Source organism: Bubalus kerabau, chromosome 14, assembly GCF_029407905.1.
Source record: "Bubalus kerabau isolate K-KA32 ecotype Philippines breed swamp buffalo chromosome 14, PCC_UOA_SB_1v2, whole genome shotgun sequence".
NCBI lineage: Eukaryota > Metazoa > Chordata > Mammalia > Artiodactyla > Bovidae > Bubalus > Bubalus kerabau.
Window position 1 is genome coordinate 18,076,460 of NC_073637.1, and position 18,330 is coordinate 18,094,789.

The 18,330-nt window shown below is 37.4% G+C and overlaps 1 protein-coding gene across 4 annotated transcripts in view; it reads right to left on the reverse strand.

Moving 5' to 3' along the window:
• Nucleotides 1-1,100: 1,100 nt before the first annotated feature.
• Nucleotides 1,101-18,330, reverse strand: part of FAM91A1 (family with sequence similarity 91 member A1) — a 40,664-nt gene continuing 23,434 nt past the window's right edge. For all 4 annotated transcript variants that reach the window (XM_055545887.1, XM_055545888.1, XM_055545886.1 and 1 more), the window contains exons 16-24: nucleotides 18,127-18,275; nucleotides 16,223-16,357; nucleotides 15,976-16,089; nucleotides 12,159-12,231; nucleotides 10,048-10,197; nucleotides 7,888-7,992; nucleotides 7,239-7,362; nucleotides 6,083-6,152; nucleotides 1,101-4,002 (exon numbers count right to left, since the gene is read on the reverse strand). In XM_055545887.1, coding sequence (XP_055401862.1) covers nucleotides 3,817-4,002; nucleotides 6,083-6,152; nucleotides 7,239-7,362; nucleotides 7,888-7,992; nucleotides 10,048-10,197; nucleotides 12,159-12,231; nucleotides 15,976-16,089; nucleotides 16,223-16,357; nucleotides 18,127-18,275 — 1,106 coding nt within the window. In that variant the 3' untranslated portion in view covers nucleotides 1,101-3,816. The remainder of the gene's footprint in view (nucleotides 4,003-6,082; nucleotides 6,153-7,238; nucleotides 7,363-7,887; nucleotides 7,993-10,047; nucleotides 10,198-12,158; nucleotides 12,232-15,975; nucleotides 16,090-16,222; nucleotides 16,358-18,126; nucleotides 18,276-18,330) is intronic.

The following is an 18,330-nucleotide window of genomic DNA, read 5'->3' on the forward strand; positions in this document are numbered from 1 at the left end:
GATTCAAATGTATTCTTTTTAATGGCTGAGTAATACTCCATTGTGTATATATGGAACAAATCTTTAAAAGAAAATTTATAAAGAATATAGATACTGCTCCTTCGAGTGTGGGCTAGGTTGAGTAACTCACTTCCAAAAAAAAAAAAAAAAAAAAAGAGTATGGAAAGTGAAAAAACCTGCAGACACCATCACTGTAACCAGCGAAGAGACCGCACTGGTAACGTCTGTAGACTATGCAACCCCCAATATGAGGCACTGTGGAAGGGCCACGGCATCTGCACCACCCTCCCCAGTGAACTACAGCCTCCAATCTGATAGAACACCAGATGAGCCCACTGTGAGGGCCAGCCCACCAAAGAACCAACTAGTGCTCTTCACAGCCTCAAGATCAGGAAAGACTGCTGCTGCTGCTAAGTCACTTCAGTCGTGTCCGACTGTGTGTGACCCCATAGACATCAGCCCACCAGGCTCCCCCGTCCCTGGGATTCTCCAGGCAAGAACACTGGAGTGGGTTGCCATTTCCTTCTCCAATGCATGAAAGTGAAAAGTGAAAGGGAAGTCGCTCAGTTGTGTCCAACTCTTCACGACCCCATGGACTGTAGCCTACTAGGCTCCTCCATCCATGGGATTTTCCAGGCAAGAATACTGGAGTAGGGTGCCATTGCCTTCTCCGCAGGAAAGGCTGAGAAACTGTCAACAGAATGGAGGAGACGGAGGCAGTGACGACTAAATAAATGCACCATGGTACCCTGGACATGGTCCTGGAACAGAAGAGAACATCAGAGGGAAAATGGGTGAAAATCAAACATAATCTGTATTTTAGTAAATAGTATGGTACCAATGTTAATTTCTGAGTTTTGACAAATGCGTCATAGTTTATATAAGGTGTTAACATTAGGGGAAGCCTGTGGAAGGGTGCAGGGAATATCTCCAGATTACCTTTGCAATTTTTCTGCTAACTTGAAATTATTGTAAAATTAGTTTATTGTTGTTGCTTTTGTTTTTCTTTTAAAGTATAGAAGTCTCAGCACTGAAAGCATGCTTGTATTTTAAATTATCAAAGGGACTTAACAGAAGATTGTACACATTTTCACAGCAACTTGATCAACACCACAGTTTATTTGTAAACATATTATAGTGTCAATAATCAAATTGACAACACTTTATACATTTCATTGTATAATATTAACATCATACCAGAAAAAAATCCACTGTACTCAGTTACAGTTTTGGTATTTTAAAATCTTTAAATACAAACTGTATTTGAAACACTGAACATAAAAGAGAATCACAAATGGCAGAGAAAAGTGGAAACAAGTAAAAGAAAGCACTATTCCTGAAAAAAACAAAAAAACAAAAACAGAAGCATCTGATTACAATTTTAAAAGAAAAAAGGAATCAAGGAAGTAAGATGATCTTAACAACATAAAGTTACATTTCTTCAGACCTATGTGAAAGGTGAAATTGTACCCTACTAAATTCTGTGTCTTTTTTTTATATTTCTTTTTTTCTCTTGGTTTCTGAAGTTTGCCAATGGTTTAAGCTACATTAAGGACAAAAAAGAGGGGAGGGAGCACAAAGCTAAATGAAATTTAAATGTCTGCAGAAAAACTGGATAAAAATTCTTTCATAAATTTTCTTTGGCAAATAATAAATTCTATATTTTACATTTTTTGTTGAATAGGATCAACACCTAAGATTTAAGCAATGCATCTCAACATGAGTTAATGTATGAATGAAACAAAACCAAATCCACAAAGTAAAGCATAAAAGTGGCTTTCACACTTTGCTAACAGCTCTAAAAATGCAGGTTCCCCGTCTTTAAAAGTATGAGAGGTCTTCAGCTGGAAGCAGACTCTTTCCTCATTCACATGAGAAACCAGAGGTGACCACATGCTTTTTCTTGTACTTTCCCTAAAATTCATGATCATTATTAGGGTCCATTTCTTCCTCTATTATCCCTCAAAGGAAATATAGCAGCAAATCACTCCCATATTTTAAGTTTTAAATTCACCAACAACAGGGTTCACTACCAACTACAAACATTCAATGCTTTATTAGTGTACATGTCATCACCATAGGCTTAGCTTGTTAATACAGAAATAAATAAAATAACTACAGTTAATCTGAACAAAGCAAATGAGCTTAAAGAGCCCTGATCAAATGAAATACTTACAACAATCAGGTGAAAAACTACAAAAGTTACATACATACCTAATAGCACTAGGAATGTACAATATCAATTATTGGAAAAATAAATGAGTGATTCACAGTTATAAGAAATTATTTTAGTATTAGTATTTTTCCTTTTATAGACAAACATGTATAACATACACTTGGTTTCCACCTCATATAAGACAAAGTAGAACACTAAACGTTACTGCGTTTACCCCAAACACAGCACTGAGTGTGCCACAGACACCCTGCTTCAAAACGCTGCACAGGTAGGCCATGGTGCTGAATGCATGGCTATGGTAACAGTTTTAAGAAAGACATATATTTCCAGAAGTATGTTAAATACACAAATGTCAGTTCTATAAATAACAAAAATTATCAGCAAAAATGTTGAGGTTTAACCTTCCCAAATTTTCTAATGCTTTAAATATTTTAGATATACTGTTTGACCAGTTAGTTTGGTTACAGTTTTAAACTAGCAAACCGTTATTCTATGAGAAGAGCTAAACTATAACACTGCACAAACTTCCCAAGGAAGGTAATTCGAAAAATCTAAAAAGTGATTCCAATTATTCTAATTAACATTTGAGATACTAAAAGAATCAAGGACTCAAGAAAAACATTTTGAAATTACTCGATTTTTCTTTATCATTTTGTCTAAAACTAGTCACATAAATTTAAGATCCAAATTGCCTAACAATGTGTCCTCACAGCAGGTTTGTCACTAAAATGTTTTGATCAGAAGACATAGCCTTAATGCCTCTAAATGTAATTCTAAGCTAAAATCAAAATCCTTGGTTTGAAACCTCAAATCCAATTCCATAACAACTCATGGGTAAATGAGACAGGGAGAAAACATGCAGCAGCCACAGCTACAAGAGTGGAAAATAAATTCTATTTTTCCATAAAGACTCTATGAAAATATAAAGCCCCAAATGAGCGACAACACAAGTCCACATATAAACATTGTTTAAAAATAGAATGTTTCCCAAGCTTCTTATGAGATGTCAATGTATAGTCATAGCCTGTGTTAAGACCTTCTAAGTCAACGTTAAGCCATACCTAACTATGCTAATTTGCATACCTTCAACAATGTTCAATTGATATACATAATTTACAAATATCCACAGCAATTCATAATGCCCCATCAGATCATCTCTCAATAATGGATGTTAACAGTTTTATAGTTTTGCTACTTTAAATACCAAGAAGCCTTTTCAGAGGAAGAGTTCCACCTCTTCCCATGATCCCTTAAAGAGTAGGTAACAAAATATAAAATTAAACAAGATTTATGTTTGATAAACTAACATATAAAATTACCATTGCAATATTCATAGTGACTGCTTATAAACCTAACAGTCATCATAAAGCCTATAAAGTATATCCTCAGTTTTACAAAAGAAATGCAGATTGTCTCAAGGTAAAAAATACAGTGCAGGCTGCTAAAAAGCTCTTTGTTGCATTAAGAGGTGCAGGAATGAGGAAAACTTCCGAAAACATGAACAAGTTCCCCAAACTTTAACATCAGTTAAGCATGAACTGCGCTGCAGCAGCAGGAAGCTTTTTAGTGGCTGGCACCATAAAGCTAACGTTAAGCAAGAAAAAAGGCAGAAAGGGTGAGCAACACATGATGTAACCAAATTATTGCAAATGGAGATTAGCAATAAGAACTGACGAGGGTGACCGTCCACTCCACTCCGTTAAGATACCGTCTTTAAATACTAAGTTCTTTGCAGGAAGGGGAACTCCCATGTCAGCACAGGATGACTGTGAAAGCAAACTTGGAAAACTGGCCTCAGGGTGAACATCCAGTGTTGAAGCACCTTCCTAGAGAGAGCAAGAAACAAGACAAAAAAATCCTAATTAACACTTTACCAAAACAATTAATTCAGCTAACGAAGTGGAGTGTGAAATTAAGACCTTGATTACCTAAGAAATATTTATGGAATGCAGAGCACTATAGGAGATGCAAAGATATACCTCATGAATTCCAAATAATCAACAACTGGTATTAACATAGGCAGAAATAAGAAAAATTTCTTAGATAATCTACAAAAACCCTCATGCAACATCAAGCACTAGAACAATCCATCATCCACTCCCAGGGCTCTCAGATTCACACATTCAGCACAGACTTCTTGGAACTCCAGGCTCCAATCTCCTCCTATCCAACATCTATCTTTGCATGTTTCACCATAAATTCCACACTTAACGTGTACATAACCAAACTTAAATTTTCCCCCACCAGGTCCTTCCCCTACTCCATGCATCAAGCTAGTCAAGAAGTCTGAAAATTACCTTCATTCTTCCCTTCCTTACCATAGCCTCGATCTTTCCTCACATTTATTTAATCACCATGTTCCCTCAATATACCTCCAGCATGTATCCCAAAAGAGTTTACTTGATTCATTCACCACAGCCAAGGCCACCAGTCTCCACTGAAGTGCAGTCCTCACACCAAAGTGAGGTGCAGGAGTGTGAAAATTTGTAAAATCTTGTATCTATTTATTGCATCCAATAAAATTTCTGTTTTTGTGTATGTTTTATAATATACACAATTTATTATATTACAGGTATAGCAGTAATAAACAAACCTTTATTGCAGATACATTTTTTTTAATGAAATAGATGTTCATCTATCAATATTTCTCACTACAGTTATTACAACAGTCTCCAAACCTGTCTTATTTCTAAGCTTCTGTTTTTAATCTATTCTCTAAACAGTAACTAATCTTTTAAAAAAAGTCAATTAGAAATATGTCATTCCCTGTTATAAGTCTTTAATACTAACAGTTTCTCTTTGCAGTAAGCATAACACATTTTTTCACGTACTCTGGAAGGCCCTCCGCTGCGCATTAACCTCACCTCTTGCCCCACGCCACTTTCACGAGGCTTCTGTCACTGGTCCTCTCGTTTCCTTGCAGGCTGAGTGCCCTCCTGACACAGGACTTACATACCTACTAACCTCGGTCTGGAATACTTTTTCCTATTCTTTAGATTTCAGCTTATACGTCACCTCTACCTTTTTAAATTTGGTCTGCCTTTAGATTCTATCATATCTGAAGGGGTTTGGCTCCTTTAAGGCATACATAATGAAATCTGTAACTACTTGTATATTTCAGGGTTTCCTTGACTAGCTCTCACACAACGCTCAAGCTCCATTAGTGTCTTAGTATACTGCTTCTCCAGCACCTTATAAAGACTCTGGCATAGAGCTGACTCAAGTATTTACTGAGAGAATGAAAGAAGCCAAATTCCAAAATACTAATTTCATAATGTTAGAATAGATATTTCAAACAAAAAATATTCCATTCTAAAAATTTATCTACAAATCAAGTCCACGGTATCCTTCTACCGTAACAGTCAGTCCCGCCTCATTAATCACTGCACTGGGGATCAAGAGGGGACTTCGCCAGTGGCTCACTGGTCAAGAACCTGCCAGCCAACGCAGAAGTCACAGGTGAAATTCCTGGGTCAGGAAGATCCCCGGGAGAAGGAAATGGCAACCCACTCCAGTATTCTTGCCTGGGAAATCTCCTGGAGAGAGGAGCCTGATGGGCTACAGTCCTTGGGGTCACAAAGAGTTGGACACGACTTAGCAACTAAACAACAACTGACCCAAGAACCAGAACCTAACATGGTACATGGCCCAGGGCAGATGCTTAAAACACTTCTGTGAAATGAAGCACCAGCACTAGAACAAACAGTTCAAGCCTCCTAAAGACCTGGCCAGTGAAATCATGTATAAGTCAGTTAACTTTCTGAATTTCAGTATCTTCATTTATACATTAAATTACAACCTATTTCATGTCTTACTCCGTGGAGACTCAGCACAAACACAGAAGTGTTTTGGACACTATAAAAGGTCTATGCAAATACACCTTGGGTTTTTTTTAGTTTTTGTTACCTGGAATGAGTGAACAAAGTTAAGGACTTGTAGAGACAGTTTTCTACTGGAATGTAAGAGGTTTTGAAGGCTGAAAAAAAGGGGAAAAGTTTAAAACAAATATAACAAGAACTAATATCTTAAGAGAGTTTAATTTTAATAAACATGTTAATATATGTATACACATCTCAATTAATCACATAATTTCTAAAAAACAATTGCAATGGTTCTCATCAATGAAATTTCTGCTTGTTTTAATAATATGGAGTAAAGATGTATTAAAAAGACCATTTTGAAATAAAACATCATGTACAACCAAAATTAGAAAATTACTGTTAAAAGGAAAAGTTTAAACTACTACCAAATATAAATGTTAAATCCAAGAACACTTTAAAAATAAAAATGTAGGAACACATTTTCAATTGTAAATTGGTAACATATGTAAACTGGTAACCATTATAGTGGCAATCATTAAAGCTAAATAGTATTTTTACCTTTTTATTCATGTATATTATTTTATTTTCAAGATAGTTATTAAAATTATTTGTCAATTAAGTACCTTAAATTTTCTTATACAAACTACATTAGGCCAATTAAATTATTTATTCTCCAACTTTGTTTTCCTAAATAACAATGTCAAGGAGGTCTGTAGATATCACCTTTTTCTAAGCCACCCACCATGATCATCAGATTTAGTGATACTCTTCTCTGCTAACCAGACTCAGGACCCTTACCATGCTGCCTCTCAGCAGCTGCTCTCAACCGGTGAGAGTGAGCGTACAAGATAAAACCTACTTGTCATGACTGATGAGTAATGTACGTTCATTTAGAAAATGTGGAAACTGAAGAAACTTTAGAAAGTCAGCCATATTTACATATTAAAAAAAGCTAGGTGCACACAGTTATATAAGTACGCCCATTTAATCTATACTCTCGCCAAATCTGAGTAATTTAGTATCATTAACCAAAACGTTGTGTCCAAAATATCTGCATGTGCCTAATTTCTGAGGGACTGAACTTTAATTTTAAAACACACAGCAAAACCTTAAAAAAAGCCATCTTTATTCAATCAATGAACAAGCATGTGTGAAATAAGAGAAAGCAAGGTACAGCAACTAATAATGAGAGCTTAAAAAGTCTCATACATGAAAAGATGACAGCGAACAGAAACCCTCACCTCTCTTTTCTGCAAAGGCCATGGGTAGCGATTTTTCTGCAGACTTTCTGGTTTAATTCAGAACTAAACAGTGGAATCCCAAAGCACAACTCCAGAGGAACCCAATCTGCTTCTGTTGTGGCAACTACAAAAGGGTACACAAAGTTATTAATCGTGTATACTTCATGTATTATGACTGAGCAGGGTTTAACTGGTCAGTCTGATCACTGGTCAGAGATCCAGAGATTTTCATAGATTCCTCCTGTTTCCACTGACACCCACGTGGGTTTAGCAGGGGAGAGGACTCAGAGGGGTGTCAGTGAATCTCTGAAACAGGAAATAATGTTTTTTGAGTATGTAAATGCTTCTGGGAAGAAGGCACACAGCTTTCATCAGACACTCAAAGTGGCTTTTAACACCAGAAAAAAAAAATCTAATTCAAAACATCTACAAGATGAAAGAATTAACATAGGAAAAATGAAACATTGTTTATTTTCATGTCACATTTTACAATATTTTAATTATTCTAAATATATAAAAATGTTTCCTAGAAAATACTTATGAAAAGGTCCATTATAATAAGAGCAAATGATATCCAAACAGTATCATTTGCAAAAGGATTAAACCTCAGAAATTAGTCAGAGATTGCAAGTAATTTTTAAAGCCTTACCAGAGTTTTGCTTTGCAACTGAATCTAGAGTTGCTTCCTCAATGACCATTTCAAATGACTCTGTGCTCCCATTCACATCTGAGCCTGAAGCCAAATCAGGTTCTCCTTATAATTGAAGGGCAAACAATAAATATTAGGACTCTAGAAGTTGGTATACGTTGTTGATAAGTCAGTCCTAATAGAAATAACAATGGAATATAGTGAATGGTCTTTAGCCTAAAGGAGAAGCTGTTAAGTGGGGGACAATTTTGTCCCACAAGAAATACTTGGCAACTTTGACAAGGTTTGGTCGCCATGAACGGGGACAGGGATGTTACTGATATCTAAGGATCCTAAACATCCTACAATGCATAGGACGGTCCCCCAGAACAAAGAATTAGCCAGCTCAAAACATTAATAGTACTGAGCTTGTGAAGCTTTGGCCTAAAAAAACAAGCATTCACATGGCAGAACACAAGTTCAGACCTTCACTTCATTACTAAAGTCATTTCTGTCCCCATGGAAACATGCAGTCTGATTACATCATTCCCTTTCAAAATATTTTGACTCCCTATGTCTTTCAGCATAATACATCCTCTGAGATCCTCTAGATCTTACCTATTACTTCTCTACTCTGCTACTACAGCCCATCAAACTCTTCTGGCCAAGATAAGCTACTCTCTTGCCTGATCCCCTCTGCCTAAAGCTGCTACCCTCCAAATAAACAACAATCATCTGTGTGTAGATAACACCTCATTTTTCAAAATTCAGTTCAAACTTTACCTTCTCTAAGAGGGTCTGATAGCTCAGTTGGCTGAGATAAGCCTTCCCGTCCTGCCTTAGCGCTTTAAGCAGACCCCTGTATCTTAGTCTCTTAACATTACACAGTAGGCTGATTCAGTTGCTTGTCTCTCCCCCAGGGTTTTTTACTCCTTGAGAGAGTGAAGTTGCTCAGTCATGTCCGACTCTTTGCGATCCCATGGACTGTAGCCCACCAGGCTCCTCTGTCCATGGAATTTTCCAGGCAAGAATACTGGAGTGGGTTGCCATCTCCTTCTCCGTAGGTCTTAGTAACAGAAATATCTCCAGCACCTAAGCAGGTATTTCGTAAATGTGCACAGAATGAATGAAATAAAACAGGACAGCTCTAGTAACATTCTTTGAAATGACTAATCCACAGCCCTCTTCTCTAAAAACACTCCTGTGATACTTGGCAGTCAACTGTAGAAAGTTACCCAACTCCTCTGGCCAAAGGTATATGGACCAGGAGTGAATACCTAATTCAGTTCACTAGATGGCTAGCAATTAATCATATTCTCTCAGCATTTCAAAGGAAGAGGTTCAGTGAATATAATCGATGATATAGAGATCTGAATTAAAAAATTCCCTAGAGTTGTGGACCACAGGTGACACCATGGCAACCAAAGCCACATACAAGACAAAATTATGCCAGAGCAGAAAACAATTAGTAATGAGAAGGTGATTTGAAAATGAATCTTTAAAAAGAAAGGTATCTAAGGAAAATTAGCTATTGTCAATATGCAAGATGGGTTGGAGACAGAAAGAAGAATGAGGCCAGGAAGACTAAGCAGGAAATATTTGCAATAAAACACGTGTAAAATATCAAGACTTGGACTAGAATGGTAGTTACAGAGAATTAAAGAGAGAGGTAAAGAAATGAATATAAGACATTTCTAAAGACTAACTCACAAAACTAACTAGGCTGAGTGGGAAAGGAGAAGGATGAGACAAAGACATGATTTTTAAGGCCTGCATAACTGAGACAATGGTGCCTCCAATAGGAGGAGGAAAGCTGAAGGGGAAAACTATTCATCCTAGTTTGAAAATAATTTTACAAACAGACTAAAGTTTTGAAACCATCACCCCATAAAGGAACTTAATTTAAAGCCTATAAACAGAAATACGACAGTAAAGGGCTAAAACAATAACCATTCTGTATTCCACCCCCAGGTCATCACTTCTTTACTTTTGCACTTAGTATTTTCTCCATTTGAATAACTGATAATTGTCCCAATGACGTCACAGAGTATTTTCAGTGGAAAAACATTAAGTATTAAATAAGTCAACATCCCCACAAAGTCCCCATGCTTTTTAAATATTAAGTTTGTGATACACTCACTGCCAGTTATCTTAACTCAAAGGATACAACTATTGGCTAACCTCTCTCATCAGAAGCATCACTGAGTTTTCTGTTTGCAAGTTGGCTAGAAGCATTCAACATGGTGACATATCCACAAAAATGCTGCAAGTCCACTTTGTTCCTCAATGTTTGCAATGCTTTATGAACACCCATATTGACACGAGTAAACTCTAAGAACAAAGAGTTGACATCAATTATAAGTCAACAGTTTTACAACAAAACACCAAAAACTTAAATATACTTTCCTTTTGTTAACATAAAACAATTCTTAGAACTACTTTTATATTTTATCAAAATTGATTCCAATGAATAAATATCTGTAAATGTAAAAGGATGCTGTACATATACAACATACTTTATAGACCTCAGAAGGCAACTGTTGTAACAAAACAATTTACTCTCTAAGTAAACAAACATGGCCTGTCAATGGCAAATTCTCTAGGCTTCTCTTTGTACTTCCATTCTGCCTTAAGTACTTACTTAGTGGGCTTCTACCAGGAAATTCCGTATTGAATACACATTTTTTATTTTTTAAGAAAAGTAAAAGTATTCTTATTGAAACTAAAAGCTAACAATGTACTTGAAATTATATCCCTAATAAATTAAGTATCAGCTCAAGTTCTCATAAATACATGAACTTACAAAAGAGAAAGATGCTCTATATCCAAATACGAATATTTCTCTGTTTTAGAATTTTCACAATAATCTCCCAAGGCAAAAGAGTGATCAGTTCTCGAGATTTTATGATTTTTCAGATCCCATTGTCACTATCCTGTATCTTGTGAACAATTAATTTGTCCACAGAATTTATAAAGTATCAGAGGATTAACTAGCAAAGTTTAGTTGCAGAGAAATACTTATTTCTGAATAGGGGCTCTATTTTGGAGGAGAAAACTCCCCTCTCCAAATTTTGTACACACTTATTTCACAACAGCCAAAAGAGAGTACTTAATTTCAAATGTGAAGCATTTAAAGCCTACTCATGTGAAAAGGAAAAAAATACTTATGTAAATCTTCTTCTTTTTTCCCTGCTTTAGGGGAGGACAGACAATGGTGACTAACATTTTGGAAAAGTTCTTATATGATTTAACAAAAGTTAAATTACTTGAATGATTAATTGCTCTCTAAAATTCCAAGCAATATGACTCTAAGAACAAGAAAAATAGATTCTAGAATGATAATCTTGAATGGAGCAGGAAACACTGGTGCTGAATATACTTTCTTAATAATTAACAGAGGAGAGATGTTTTACATTAAACAAAAGGAAGAATGAATTTGCTTTTATAGAAATTCCCTGAGCATCTTTCATCAAATGTATTACAGGTCACAATTCTAGAAAGGAGTAACCTTAAACAGGCCTTTTCACCCTTGAACCTAGAATCAGCTTAATTTAGCTCAGACTCTACAATTTACTCAAGTCCTCTCTAGCAGGAAAAATAAAATTTAAAAACAATTTTAAATTATTTATTCATTTTAAATTACGTTTTGTTTAAAATATTTTCTCATTTTCTCTAAGGACTCTAGATTGGGAACTTGTAATACTATAGAACAAACTTAAATCAAAACACACTGACCATTAATAAAAAAATTTTCAATTTGTTTTTACTAAAAACAAATGCTGAAACAGGAAATAATACACATGTTCTCTGTAAACCATAAGTTAATTTACAAATGTTCATTAATGTCCATAGAAGCCCCATAAACAATAAATAAATAAAAGGACTGTAATAACATTGGGAGAAAAAAAATCAACTTTCTAAGCATAAAATCCTCCCTGTGACTTGTATTCTCTGCCAACCTATGAACAAATAAACAATAAAAGGAAACTAAAAAGGATAAACATACAGAAAACCTAGTCTTCCATCTAAGTAGCTGCCTACTTAGCTTCTTCATCTCCAAGACAAACTAGTATTCCTTCTAGTCCTAGGTCCTAAATGAGTCTTACCCTATTAGTTCTTTGTGGGAAAAGGCATGTGACAGAAAACTACCTTTCCTAATACTCTTTAAAAGCAGAATGATTTTAAGACCCTAGAACTTAAAAAGTTTAAGAATTCACTTCTTGCTATGCTTCCACTGATTGACAAGACTAATTATAAAGAAGTCAAATGGATACAATTTGAAAGTCAGGTACCTCCTTGTAGTTCTGTCTCATCAAATGGGAAAGGTATGTGGACAGTCTCTCCTATCCCATGCAAACCATGTCCCTAAACATGAAAAAACACAAGTTGAAAGGTATATGTGAAACCTGTATTTCCAACAGTAGATACTCAAATGATAATTAAAACTGTGCCTCATGATGGTGTATTCCACCTTAATACTCCATCAAAATGCTCTCAATAATTCTCTGCTTTTCTCTAGCAAGTAAACATAATCTTAAATCTTTATTAACCTATTAAGGCAATGTGTCTAAAGTGAGGGTACGGGTTAGTGAAAAAACAGGTCAATCAGGTGTCTGCTGAGTGAAGCCTGAATGAGATCCTATGCATTCATGAGGCTTAGCTGTAGTGCTGAGAAAGAAAAGTGATGGAGGAACCCTGAGTTCCCTGGTGCACTGCGGATTAGGAGTGCAAATCTCAAAAACCTGCACTGAATGACACGTATTCAAAACGCCTTGCTGCAGCACTGTAACTGCGTCCAATTAGAGACAACCAAAATGCCAGTCAGCAGGGGACTGATGGAATAAATCTATGTGCATATTTTCAAGGCAGCTGCAAAAAAAGGACGCTCTCTACAAAATGAAATAGAAAGATCTCCAACTGCTAAGTGGGAAAAGCATGGGGGATATCTGTATGTAATTGCTTGCATGTCTATAAAGAAATTCTAGAAGGGTACAGCAGAAACAAATGTGGTTGTCTGATTTGGAGGAGAGTCAGGCAGTGGGGAGTGGACAGAGTGTTAAGAGGGCAGTGATACTTTTCTCTGTGTATCTTTTAATAGTGTTTTATTTTTGAAACATGAACTTACTATCAATTCAAAAGTTAAACTGAAAAAAATCTATGAATCTAACCCACCTCAGTCCCATGTTACAAACAGCATTCCTCATATTCAAATAATTAGTTATGAATGATAAGCATAAGGTATTTCATTTTATGCTTATATAGAATCATTTTAATAGAAAAGTTAACACTGGGGATCTATACATTCTTTCCCTTTAAAGAAGATCCACACATTAATCAAATTCAAGATACTGTGATGTGAAAGAAAAAAATAATTTCAGGGGGAAAAAAATCATATTCATTTACTTGGTTCATATAACAACTTGAATATGTTTCTAATATCTTGCTTCTATTCCATTGATACATTTATGATTTCAATCCTAAACAAGAACATGGTTTTTTATTTATTTATAAGAACATGGCTTTAATCAAAAATCTTAATTCTGCTGTTTTAAGTTCCAGTAAAGGTAAATCTTTTTTTCCATAAAATTTAATAAAAGAGACGTTCTTTTTTAGAAAAGGCAAAACTCCTTAACAAACAGCTTAAAACTCCTCTCACTCTACTTCCACCACCACTGACACTGTAGTGAACATTTTTTGAGATGTTCCGATGTACTAAACACAGGTCTAGAGCATTTTATGTTGATCTCCCATCTCAGTCATTCTTTTCAACAATCGTATAAAGGTTAAGACCTTTTATTACCTCTAATTTGCAGGTGAAGTCACTGAAGTTGAAGGAAGTTAGTTAACTTATCCAATGTAGCCAATACGTGGACTCCAGATGTGAACTTAGGCGGTCTGACCCCTCAGTTCACGTCCAGCCCATCGTACTCCATATCCCAGCCACCCCTCTACGCTTCATGTCTGCCCTCCCGGCTAACGCGTCCTCTCACAGTTTCTACTACTACCCATGTGCTGATGCTGACACTCAAGTCAATCTCCCTTGTTCGAGCTCTCATTTGAATTCAGAATATTTTCAATTACCTCCTAGATATTTCTACCACCCAAATGTCCCACAGGCCCAAAACATGCCACGCTCATCTGCTCCCATAAACCAGCTCTTCCTCCTGTGTTCTCAAGTGTGATGCCACTGTTCTTCCATCTTCACAAGCCAGGTTCCTGAGGAATCCCTTTTCCTCTTCCCACCTCCTTCTCTGATATCTGATCAGTTCTATTTATTTTGTATTTGTAATAATTCTTCCTTTTCATTCTTATTACCGCTTCCCTAACCTAGGCTGTCCTCATCTCTTATCTGGCCTCCAAGACTGCATGCTAATCCTATCTTCTCCCACCCAGTCATTCTCAACAGTCTTCAGGCTAATCTTCTAAATCACAACTGACCATGTTAATCCCTTGCTCAGCACCCTTCACTGGCTACCATGGATCTATAGGGAAAGTCTAAGCACTACGGTAGGACAAGTAAGGTCCACTGCCCTCCAGGGCAGGGCCTGCCTACTGCTCCAGACGAATCTCTGATCACCATCCATCACACTGCAGCCCACCCCTCAAGATGATGTAACAGCTCACATGTCCGAGCACATGCTCCCACTTCGTATTCCTGTTCGTTTATTCAACACTCACTCACTGAGCAACTTCTGCGAGCCAGGCACTATTCCAAGCACTAGGGAACTAGTTATGAAGAAAGAAGAAAAAACTCCTACCCAAGGGTTTATTCATAATAACTGTACCTCTCTGCCTGGTCTCACTCTCCTCTGAATCAGTCTTTTATACCTAGCCAGGTCTCCTTTTCTCCGAGGAACTCTCCCTAAGCCTCTGTCCTTGCCCCAAAGCTAGAAGGTACTTCTCTTTAACACTTCCCCTATAACTCTCTCTAACCCTCAGCTAAAAACTGCTTACATAACCTTTCCTATCAGAATTAAGTTCCCTGAAGACAGGGACCATGTCTCATTTGTAAACCCACATTAATTAGTACAGAATATGGCAAGTACAACTGCCAGTTCAATGAATTAATGCGATCTTTACAGAGAACCTATTATGTACCAGAAAGAGTGCTGTACTCTTCACACACACACCTTCTTGTTTCATTCTCTCAACAATTCTAAAGCTAAAAATGCTTCCTTCGGCATTAGCTCTTACTATTATTTTTGTTGTTACACAGTAGATATTACCATCCCCATTCTGCAGATGGGGGAAACTAAGTTTAAGAAGAGTATCTCTAAAATGTTACATACCACTTCATACCAGCTAGGGTGGTTATAATTAAGAAATAAGGTAATACAAAGGGCTAGAAGGAATGTAAAGTCACTTTGGAAAACAGCCCAGCAGTTCCTTAAACAGTTAACACATAAAGCTACCACGTGACTCCACATCTCCACTTCTAAGGATACACCCCAAAGAAGTGACAACATGGCCACTTCAACAACAGGAAAGCAGCCTGTATATGGTTCCCTGTTATCTGAAATGCCCCAAACAGGCATTCTACAGAGACAGCAAGTGTCGGAGCTGGGGGGTTGGCGCGAGAACCACAGGAAAAGGAAAATGTTGTAGCACTGAGTGTGGTGCTGGCTGTAGACCTCTGTCAATACACTAAAACCACTGAATCACACACTTCAACTGGGCAATGTGGTGTAGACATCTGTCAATACACTAAAACCACTGAATCACACACTTCAACTGGGCAATGTGGTGTAGACATCTGTCAATACACTAAAACCACTGAATCACACAATTCAATTGGGCAATGTGGTGTATGAAGCACACCTCAATTTTAAAGCTACTGTTAAAAAAAAAAAAAAAAACAGGGCCACACAGGTAGCAAAAGCTGAGGCTGGAACTCAAAGCTGAGTCTGCCTTCAAAGCCCACACCGTTTCCACCACTCTAAATCTGCGAGACAAAGGCCAGGACTAAAATCCTGATCTCTGGTTCTTTATGTGTCAGTTTGACAAATGTCTAATTACTGATGTCTGACTGTGACTCAGCAGAGAGTCAAACAAATTGCAATCTTTGAAATTAAAATCCAAAACTGATTGTTTGAAATAAGGTAATTGTACCTGAATCAAAACCGCTGAATGTGTCAGGGCATCGTTCAACATCGTGAGCACATTTGACGTAGGAACCACCCCAGGATCATGACCCCAAGACGTGATTAATAATCGATCATAACCCTAAGGACAAGAAATAAATAAAACATACCAGAGCATTTAGGAATTTTAAAAAATTAAGAAAGTTATCTAGAATAGTGCTTACCAGTTTCTATCTTCCTCAAAAATGATTTTTAAAAAACCCACAAAAACATACCTGGAATATATCTGGCAGTTTTCGAAGTCTTGTCCCTTTGGACAGCAAAAGAGATGGTGGTCCTTGCCTGGTGATGTGGTAAATGTACAGTTTAAACCAGACAGAACTGACTTCTGGGATAGCTGGTCCAATGTGCTAAAATCATAGAACAGGTAAAATAAAGCTGTAAATACTTATCTAACGAAGCCAAATTTCACAAGGGACTAAGTATACTCTTACAGCTAATGCCTCATGGAAATGTTAACTCTTCTTAGCCTTACGAAGATAAATGTTAAATGATCCATTCAAACACTTTCATATATATACTGGAGTTGAGAAAGCAGTTCTTGTCACTGCAGTTAAGAGAATGGACTCTGGAGCAGTCGGGTTATGTCTGAACCTCGGCTTCATCCCCTGGGCCATATTGCCGCAGGTTACTTAAGGTCTCTTGTGCCTCCTTTTGCTCATTTGTAACACAGCAACAGATGGAGAAGGCAATGGCACCCCACTCCAGTACTCTTGCCTGGAAAATCCCATGGATGGAGGAGCCTGGTAGGCTGCAGTCCATGGGGTCGCTAAGAGTCGGACACAACTGAGCGATTTCACTTTGACTTTTCACTTTCATGCGTTGGAGAAGGAAATGGCAACCCACTCCAGTATTCTTGCCTGGAGAATCCCAGGGATTGGGGAGCCTGGTGGGCTGCCGTCTATGGGGTCGCACAGTCGGACATGACTGAAGCGACTTAGCAGCAGCAACACGGCAACAGAATACTTACCTCTTCAGGACGTTGCTACAAGTTTAAAACAGTACCTGGCAGCACATGATAAGCACTATCAAAGTGTTAATTATTTCCACTAACAATTTTTCTCAAAAGAGAGACTGTCTATCCTTGCATCCATCTTACCACTCATTCAATTCATGGATTCCTACTATGCCCAGAGGCTGTGTTAAAGAGTAGAAGGAATTATGTATGTGTGGCAGAGGGGAGGGGACACAAAGAATTATAAAACAAAGATCAGTAAATGCAAATCTATACCCACTCCCACTGAACAGAGGACACAACTGGGCTAAGAGGGGAGTGTGCTCATGAAGCAGCTAGATCTGCACAGGCAACAGAATCATCCATGTACCAGAATCCCTTCCTTTTTCCTACACCATGAAACCCAGCACAGCGAGGAAACCAGGCAGGATGTAGCACAATCCTCCCACTTTGAAAATGGTACACGTCACATGGTACACGCCTTGTTAAGTATACAAATACATGAAACTGATTTATTTTCAAAAAGTAAAAGGCCAGAAGTCATCTTCACAATTTTAAAGGTAACCAGAGTTCTATCTTTCAAGTATAATCTTCTCTTGTCAGCTTATTCAGCATCACAGCCCCACTTCCTAAACACTTTAGTTTCTTCCTCATTAAAGTTATCTTATCCTTCAAGGCAATCCAGGTTTCTTTCTTAGAGGATCCAAAAACGTTTGAAATCCTGCTTTCAAGAAGAAAACTGTAATCAAATGTGTCATTAATCACTAGACAATGGTAGTTGGTGGTTTAGTCACTTCAGTCATGTGCAACTCTCCACAACCCCATGGACTGTAGCTCACCAGGCTCCTCTGTCCATGGGATTCTCCAGGCAAGAATACTGGAGTGGGCTGCCATTTCCTTCTCTAGGGGCACTAGACTATATATATATATATATATATATATATATATGTGTGTGTGTGTGTGTGTAAAATACCAATTATACCTTACAAATTGAACATCTTACAACAACAATACATACAAAACTGCTTTCTGAGTTGATGATTTTAGTATCTGCTGCCTACAATTTGAGAATCAATACAAAAGACTGTTAAACCTCCCCTTCAAGTTGCTATGAGGAAGAAGAAAATAATGGCAGAGCAGGCTTCCCAGCGGGTCTTTCTTTACCTGAGGGGTGCAGCTGCTCACGGGCCGGATTTCGTTGGTGAGAGGAGCCATGGAAACAAGCAATGTGTAATTTTTGTTTAGAACTCTGCTGCAGGTTGCAGGGTCTAACCCAAGAAGGCTTTCACAGCGCAAGAGATCCAGAGGAAAACCTGAATTGTGATCAACCACATACACAGAATGAAAGACTGACAACATGAAACAAAA